General features: G+C 46.5%; 1 protein-coding gene across 1 annotated transcript in view; it reads right to left on the bottom strand.

The window, feature by feature from the left end:
• Window positions 1–1,063: 1,063 nt before the first annotated feature.
• si:dkey-91i10.2 (uncharacterized protein LOC555224 homolog) overlaps window positions 1,064–8,985 on the bottom strand; it is an 11,696-nt gene continuing 3,774 nt past the window's right edge. Inside the window, exons 2-8 of the mRNA XM_037687141.1 lie at window positions 8,911–8,969; window positions 8,673–8,822; window positions 7,988–8,180; window positions 6,600–6,804; window positions 4,064–4,653; window positions 2,517–2,662; window positions 1,064–2,261 (exon numbers count right to left, since the gene is read on the bottom strand). Coding sequence (XP_037543069.1) covers window positions 1,433–2,261; window positions 2,517–2,662; window positions 4,064–4,653; window positions 6,600–6,804; window positions 7,988–8,180; window positions 8,673–8,822; window positions 8,911–8,969 — 2,172 coding nt within the window. The 3' untranslated portion in view covers window positions 1,064–1,432. The remainder of the gene's footprint in view (window positions 2,262–2,516; window positions 2,663–4,063; window positions 4,654–6,599; window positions 6,805–7,987; window positions 8,181–8,672; window positions 8,823–8,910; window positions 8,970–8,985) is intronic.

Here is an 8,985-nt window from a genome sequence, read left to right as displayed (position 1 = left end):
GAGTTTCATCTGACGGAGTTTCATCTGACGGAGTTTCATCAAAATAAATACCTGAGGAATAATAAAAATAAAAACTTACTATGCAGCCAGCCTACACGGGGCACTTATTTGTTTTTCAGCTTCAACTTCCAAATTCTGCTACAATGTCTAGTCAGTGGTTCTCGGTCCTTTATGTCAGCATTTTAAAATTTAAATAAAACTAACAGCAATAAATCAATAATATTTTTATTAATAGCTAAAAAAGAAAGCTATAATATAAATATTACAATGTTGTAGTAGTAGTAGTGATGGTAGTATTTTTCATTTTTAAATAAAATCAACGTGGTACTTTTTAAAAATAAATGTTTAATTCCATAATACTGTGACGCCACTGTGTCTTTGCTCGAGGTTATCGTGCTGTTAAATGCTGAAAGACTGCTGGTTGCACAAAAAATAAAATAAATCTGGTTATTAGGTTTTACGCTGGGGATTTTTTAATATTTCTATTCACATTTTAGATCGAAGATTGAGAAACGATTAATTAGTATACGAAATCATTTGTCCAGCTTTACTTTAACCACAAGGTTGAAAAACTTTGCACTTGACTCGAAACGAGTCAGAAAAACAAAAAAAGCAACAAGACGTTTTAAACGTGCTTCCATGGCACAGAGTTCATCTCTGCTGTAATGACCGAATCAGAGACGTCTTCATTTTCCACGTGGTGACGTAAGGCTTCGAAGACGACAACCAACCTAACGGGTTTCAGTGAAATCTCCCACGAAGCTCAGTACTGCAGTAAGAATGAACATCTGAACTCCAAACGGGAAAATGAAATGCATATCCAGTAGCTACTTATCTTTGAACTGGCAGATATTATTGCTGTTCCTTTAGGTCTCGTTAAACACAGTGACACTGGAGGATCTGCTCAGCATCTTTGGCAGTGAACGTGCCACGCTGCCAACAGACCGTAGGGGGCAGCAGAGAGACAGGCAAAGGGCTGAGAGACTAACAAACCACCCAACCAAGACCTTAAGACATTTCTGCCTGCTTTTCAAGAAAGAAATATTGTTAATCCTCATTATCGCGTATAAAAATGTGACAATTTCAATTTGTCTTTTTGCATTCAGTCATGCTTTTCATCAGACATACCTTAAGTACCGAAGAGCAAACAGTCTTTTACAATCAAGGCTCGTACAGCCCAAGTTTTTTGGTCGTTCAAGAATCTGGTACATCTTTTTTTTTTTTTTTTCAACTGTAACTGCTTAAAATAAATCTACGTACACAATTTTATGGCGCACTTACCGCTCCGTAAGAAAGAAAGTGCTTGTGTTTCTCACAAGACTGTGAGACAGATTGTTGTGGTTTTGTCGTCTGACGGGGGTGTTGCGATGATTTCTGCAGTTCAAAGGTTCGGGTTATTTACAGTGTGAGAAGGACGTGTGAAGGCTAGGTCTCAGGAGCGCGTCTGGTTTGTGTTGATCATGATGTTGGGCAAAGCGTTTCGCCTTTTCCTCCAGGTGCCCAAGTCTCGAGCGTATCTCTTGATCTGATGGAACCACTGCTGGGTGCGAGATTTGTCCGACGCACGGAAAACAAAAGACTCCCGGCGAATATCGAGAACCTCAAAAGTGTCCTCGCAGTCCGGATCAGACGACACTACGCAGTTTCCCAGACGGATCGGCTCTCTCAGCACTGTGAACTTCCCGCTGCTCTTGTCTTTGATTAGCACCAGCACTCCATCTCGGACGCTCTCCCCGGTACTGTTCTGCTGATCCCCCCGTGCACCACCGTCCTGTCCGGTGGCGTCTCCAGCCTGCTGCGTCCTCACCATCAGAAGACTCTGCACATTTTGGAACTTGAGGGCCTTGCTGCCCTTTTTCACCCACTGAGCGTCAGCCGGTTGGGACAACTGAAGAGGTCCTTCCATGACGAATCTTGTGTTTTCTCTCGCCCAGCCCACCGTCTTCATGGACACTTCCCTCATCTCAATGTTTATAACTTCCCGATTTTTGCGACTATCTCGACGGAACGAGCGCAGAGACCACGTGACGCCGTTACCCTCCTGCTTGGTCTTCATGTTGATGTGTTCTAGATGGGATTCCACCCGACTCTTGGCCTCACGGAGACGTGCATAGTCGAGATGGCATTCAGGGGTGACCTTAATGATGCGGCTTAACAGGAGTGGGTACTTAGTCACACGCTGAAGGGGCGCCATGAGGAAGGAGCGCAAGTTCATCCGACGCAGTGCAGTGTTGTCATTTTGGGAAACGTCTAGGAATATTCTGGAACGAGAACGAAACAGACAACTTCAGTGTTGGGAGAACTTCCAGAAGTGAGTTAATGAGTCTTCAAGAACAGCCTGATTCATTGTCGAGCTGCGCTTCGGTCTTAAAGCATGAATCATTGCAGCTCAACTCCAAAAATAGACCTTCCTCTAAATAAGTGATAACTCCCTGTCTTCTCATAAAGAATCACACGGAGCAGCAGGAGCAAGAGAACGCTTCTCCAGCCTGCAGGCCAACAGGAAGAGCCTGTACCTGAGCAGTTCTTTCTCTTTCTCCAGGGTGTTGAGCATGTTGACTGAGGCGGACTGCTGCAGGCAGTAGGTCTGGAAAGCTGGCAGCATGTTGACAAACTCAAGGAAGATTTCTCCGATGTACACGGTCAGCAGATCGTCATCACCCTGGAATCAAACCACAACAATAAGCACAAAAAACAACTGAACTGCAAACTCTTAGTCATTCAAGTTTTGCTCATCGAGCTAAACGTTTCATTGAACTGCTTGTCAGAATCCTTCAGTAAAGATGTTTGTTGTGCTGAGATTTTACCGATCAGTAGATCATCAGTCACTTTAGGTTATAATGTGCTGTATCGATCACGTAAACTCATCCTGAGCAGCACACAGTTGGATATTCAGATGCATCATGGGACGTTTTACTGCGGTGGAGTTGTGTTAAAATCGTCAGTCTTCTTGAACACGGAGCTCTGTGATGTCACCAGTCATCGCTCCTTTAATTTCTCTCATGTTGCAAAGGGTAATTTAGGTAATGAAGCTTATCAAGAGTTATGCAAACAACTCAAGTGACTCTGACCAGGGGCGATTCTAGGATTTGGCCTTTAGGGGGTGCGTAGCCCCCGGTGCTGACAATGAACTTGAACAATGCGGTGGCCATTTAAGTTCAATAATAAAGTTATTTCTTTGGGTCAGACGAGTATGTTTGCACCCTTTGCACACATACAAACATTTTGTACTGAACTACTACAATGTACTCTTCAAATAAATAAAGCAAACAAACAATACACACGTTCCATTCATAAATATCACTAAAATAATTAATGATGCTTCGGCACTTTGCCTATTGCAAAATATCTGCATTGCAAACTGTCGTTTGAATAAAGGTGCCGATAATACGAGTCTCCCATTCGTAACGCGAAACCCTGACAATGTTATTGAAGGAAAAGGGGGTGGAGCTCATGCAGGTAAGGGGTGTGTCACTTCAGGACAAATTGAGATCATTGATTGGTCAGTTGCTGACGAGCCTACTGGATTGATTGACAGGCGGCGTTGAGGATCCGACTCGTGCAAAAAATGATAGACTTTACCTTCCTGTTTAAAACCGTCATCATTTATTCCATTTTTATTCCAAATTTATTCAATATTTTTGGTGAATCTATGGTTTGAGAACAAACAAAATCCTAATGATGGTTTCTTTATTTTTCAGGGTGCTGAGTTAAAAGTTTATGGGTGCACCCCCAAAAGAGGCTAAAATGTCCACTGACTCTGACCTGTGTTGATATCAAAATAACAAGGTAACAACCTGATCGCTCCACACCCGCTGTAACGCCAGGTGTGCACGGTGGAGTCTGTCCAGTTGTGCGTCACTAACAGGATGTTTGTTAGTGTCAGGTCTGATCAGGTCCTCACGAGGGTTCAGACACTTAAAAATATAGATGGTTTTACTACGTTATCTTTGACAGTTCGATAGTTCTGGTAGTTGTTAACAGTTGACAGAATGAAACCCCCACACAGTGAGAGAGCTGAGATGTTTGAGCCCAGCTGGTTTGATGTGTTTGTGTGAGGCACCTGGTCAAAGGCCTGGTCGATGCTGTCCTGCAGGTGTTCAGTGAAGCGGTCGTTGACGTCGATGAGCTCCTGGACGTTACTAAACACCACAGTGAGCTGCTCGGCTGTGAGGAGACCTGCACTCTGCATGGGGCAGTAAAACTCCTCCTTGATGATGCGCAGGTCTTCGCCGTAACTTGACTCCGTGTTCAGGAACTCCAGGATGGCTTCCTTCCGCTCGGTGCGCAGCTTGGTGCAGCGTTCGCACATCCGTTCTCCTCGCTCTTTGGAAGCGCCGTCCCTCAGCCCGCAGTCGGGACACGGTCTCTGGGCTTCCCAGGCTCTCAGAGAGGCGGACGGTCTCTTCCAAGTGCGGGATAACCCTGGACCGATGCCGCTGTCCACCCGCTCGACGTCTGCTCCCCGCGTCCTACGGTGACGGCGGGGCTCACGGTCCTCCTCGTCCCGCTCATCACTGAGGCCCACCACTCCGCTGTCCGAGCTCAGGCTGCTGATGGTGCTCCAGCGATGCTGACCAGTTCGGGTTACGCCCAGAACTGCCTGCCGCTCCTCACCAGGGGGCTCGGAATGACCCCGAACTGCTGCTGGCGCTGGAAAAAGAGAAAAGGAAAGACCCAAACTCATCACCGATTATAACATTTGAGGATTTGACAACTAATGCTTGTTTTTGCTTCCCTAATACGACACCCTTTCAATTTGGTCAACTCGTTGCTGCTCGTGTGAGGACGAAGAGGCCGTTACAGGTTTCACCTTTCTTCAGTAATTACATCCCAAGCCCTCGAGTAAGAACTTCATCTGAGTGATTCGTTCTGTGAACGTACTGCCGATGTGCACATGCACACACGCAGAGAACTGCAGCTGAGGAGTGATTCCTTCACATAGTACGGTGCTGGAAGTGGTGCTGTGTCACTCTGCACAAATAAACTGCATGAACTGAAGGATTCAGTGAACAAATCTCTTGAATGAAACATTTTAATGAACTGATTCTAGGGATTCAGTTCACTCAAAAGAGCCGCCGTTCCCGTCACTAGTTCTCTGCACTAAAAGTGCACAGGAGAATGGTGATTTACATGCAGCGATGCCATGCTATGCAGAGCTAAACAAAGCTGAGAGCCAACTGGTGACATCATCACCCTCACAGTGCTTTTCAACCGCCCTCAAACCTACCGCAAACAGTCTCGGACTCATGGCGTCAGTTTATAGCCAAACAGACCAGAACAGGAAATTAACATGAAAAACCATTTTCACACTCAGAAACATCGTAAACAGTCAGAACATTGCGCACATAATTCCTACCCAGCATGCTTTGCAACTCTCACATTTTCTCTGGGATGGGACTCTCTCACACATTTCTTCACACGTCGTTACTTTAATACAAACAGATTTATCACCGAGAGAATATCGATGATGAGCACAGAAACGTTGTAGTTTATAAAAGTAGTTAACCACAAAAAGGATCACCAAAGTGAGTTAATTCATTACAGTCAATGACACGAGGGAGGCGTCCGACACACATTGAATGCATCACTCTGCTTCAGCACAGCAGAGTTCTGCTCCGCCTCTTTGGTTCAGATGAACCAAATTAATTTCTGAAAGCTCACCTCTGAACGGGACATGAACCTTTACCTGTGATTTAAGAACCCTTTTGAGTTGTGTTCACTTACAACATCTTACAGTGTCAGCGGCAGCAGTGTATCATAAAAGTTAAAGCTTTAGCATTAGCTTCTGCTAATTTTTTTAAATCTGTTTAGCATTTGCGACGCTAACTTGTTGGTTAGCTGTGCTCACCACTGCCTATAGTTAAATGTTATGCATGCGAGTTAAACACGTTTCAGTTTAAATTCCATGACCTAGGACTCTAACTAGCAGCTTGTCTGATGAATTAAAAACAAATGGATTGGGCTATTTCATTGCGTAAGAGGAATCAATGTGGAAAGTCAGTGAACCCTCAATGATTGAACTTACGTCACAGCCGTGGTGCCAGACTGTGAGATCATGAGGGCTGATGTTAAGAGCAGAAAAACACAACGATTGTGCTTTCTGTGAAGTGAGGTGGTCAATATAAACTGTTGAGATTGTGCAGATAATACAGGTGCTGGTCATAAAATTAGAATATTATTTAAGACCAATTAGAAAAAGGATTATTAGAAATGTTGGTCAACTGAAAAGTATGAACATGTACAGCAATCAGTACTTAGTTGGGGCTCCTTTTGCCTGAATTACTGCAGGATTTATACATATATTTATACACACACATGTGTGTGTATATATATATATATATATATATATGTGTGTGTGTGTGTATATGTATAATAAAACTGGTGTTATGTTAGCGAGGGGGGCCCTGTGAGCTTCGGTGCCCAGGGGCCCCTGAGGTTGCTAATGCAGCCCTGCCTAGAGGTTTTCTCTCTTGATAAGAATCAGACCAGCCTTTTATTTTTTAGTGAATCCAATGAGACATGCAGTCTGGAGTCACACACATATAAAAACAGGATCTGACTTATTTAGGTCTAAGAATGGCTGTAGCTGTACTCACCACTGTCTCTGTCACGGTCTCGCCGATGGCTGTGGAGTCGTGCAGCGGCAGCAATCTTCATTTCCAGCTGTTTGCGCTTGGAGGCGTCTGCTGGCATGGGGTCACTGTAGTGGGGCCGCAGGCGGCACTCGCGCTGCGCTCGGACCGTCTCAGCCAGCTCATAGGCTGCGTCCGAGCTGGAGCGCCTGCAGCCCAGACCGCCGGGCTGCCATTTGGAAAAGACACGAGCGTCAATCAAATGGCCACGTCTCTATAACAACAAGTGATATGGAGCAAAACTCTCGGAGGACGTGATGGGAGAAAGACTACACAACAGAAACCACAGCCGACACCGAGTTTCCATGAGCGGCAGCTCTGGGTTTGCTGTGATGGCGTCATTACATAACGGATCTAAATAATAAGTGATCCTTCTGAGCCCAGCTTGCAGAAGTGACAGGAATCCAGATTTCATTCTCAGACACAGCTGTGATCGTCTGCCAAGTGTGTGAGCGCAGCAAGGCCGCACAGCTAAAGATACGCTCTTATCTCACGTTCAAATCAAACAGCCTGGGAGATAAGAGACAACTCGAAGCATCTCCTGGGGTTTCTGCAGGCCGTAGGAGGAATTCCCTCAACAACGAAGCATCGTGGACACGCGTGTCCAACCCCCCGAGACTTGACCTGAGGTGGAAAGTTCAACTCTGCTCAGGGGTCTTAAACACATCACTGACATTTAATTTATACAAAATGGATGCTGTTGGCTTTACATAAACCACCTTCCCCCTAAGTGTGGACAGTTCTGACGCCTACCAGCTGCACGACTGAAAAGCACAAAGAGGGCTCCATCGCTGAACGTCGGAGAACATTGTGACATTAAGCTCGCAGTGATTAGGTAAAATAAAAGAGAATAATTAGTATTCAGCTGTATGATCACAAAGCAGCCGTTACTTTGGGAGAGCAGAGGCAAGACGCAAATTCAGAGCCCACAAATCAAGAAAAAGCTATTTCACCTCAACATCTGTTCTCTGAACTATCTCCAAGATATCTAGATGCAGCGCTGTGTTTGTCAGCAGATGTGAAGAGGGGCTTGATGCTAGCTGCTGCTCAGGCTGGTGTCAGGCTCGGAGAGGAGCAGAACCGAAGCTTTGACTTGGTACCAGAACCTGCCGAGGGGCAGGCTCCATCCTTCTGCTAGCATCCTCAGAAATCGAGCTGTTTCTGAGCAGAGCTCTGCACGCTTGTTCCCGTCTCAGCAAAAATACCTCTGCAACAAGATGTGCGAGCGACGTGCGTGCAATTGTGTGTGTCGCGGTCCAGGCATCATTACGTAGATTCATTTCTGTGCAGCAAAGCAACAATCATGAAACAGACATAACATTTTTGAGAAAGATAAAACAGAGAGTCCTTACACATTCTCCTGCCTCTTCTCCTTCTCCTCCTGCGAGCGCCTCGTCGCCAGCTTCAGCTCTGCGGGCCGTCGCCGGCGTTACCATGGCAACGGCGGAGGGCCGACAGTCGGTCGAGGAGGCGGTGATGTCACAGCCTCCGTCCCGGTCACCTGACAGCCTGACGGGGGCCTCGGCAGAGATCTCTGCACTGCAGCTGACGGGGAGCGGAGGAGAATGAGAAAGTTAAGGGGAGAAAGACAAAGCGTGGGGAGGGAGAGTTAAAGAATGGGAGGAAGAATAAGGGGATGGGTTTGTGAGGGGGAGGCAGAGAACGTAACGAGCAGGGGGGAGAAGAGGGGGAGATTAAAATCCCTCAGCATCATCTCATTCATGCCTCCTCGTGCAGCTCACATGTCTTTCTGCTTTCTGCTGAGTCGCCCATCCCCAACACACACCCTCGTCTTCCTCCACCCCCCCCCCCCCAACACCTAAATCAATGTCTCTGCTCTTGACTGCCCCCACCCTTCATTTCCTCTTCTGGGGGTACAATAATTAGACACATCAGTGCACATTTAACACCTGGAGCCCCAGATTACGGGCATCATTTAGGTTTGCAAGAATTGACCTTTGGTTCAGGCTTTTGTCTGATATCTGGACGTATGTCTTCAAAAATCCACAAAAAGCTCTGGTCTAACTGGTTACAAACCACACCTGCAGAGAGTCACACACCTGCAGAGAGTCACACACCTGCAGGGAGTCACACACCTGTAGAGAGTCACACACCTGCAGAGAGTCACACACCTGCAGAGAGTCACACATCTGCAGGGAGTCACACACCTGCAGGGAGTCACCAGACCTGCAGAGAGTCACACACCTGCAGGGAGTCACCACATCTGCAGGGAGTCACACACCTGTAGGGAGTCGCCACACCTGTAGGGAGTCACCACATCTGTAGGGAGTCACACACCTGCAGAGAGTCACACATCTGCAGGGAGTCACACACCTGCAGGGAGTCACCA

Source organism: Nematolebias whitei, chromosome 13, assembly GCF_014905685.2.
Source record: "Nematolebias whitei isolate Nwh7 chromosome 13, NemWhi1, whole genome shotgun sequence".
NCBI lineage: Eukaryota > Metazoa > Chordata > Actinopteri > Cyprinodontiformes > Rivulidae > Nematolebias > Nematolebias whitei.
Note: the sequence above shows the minus strand (reverse complement) of the source record. Positions and strands in the feature narration are given on the sequence as shown.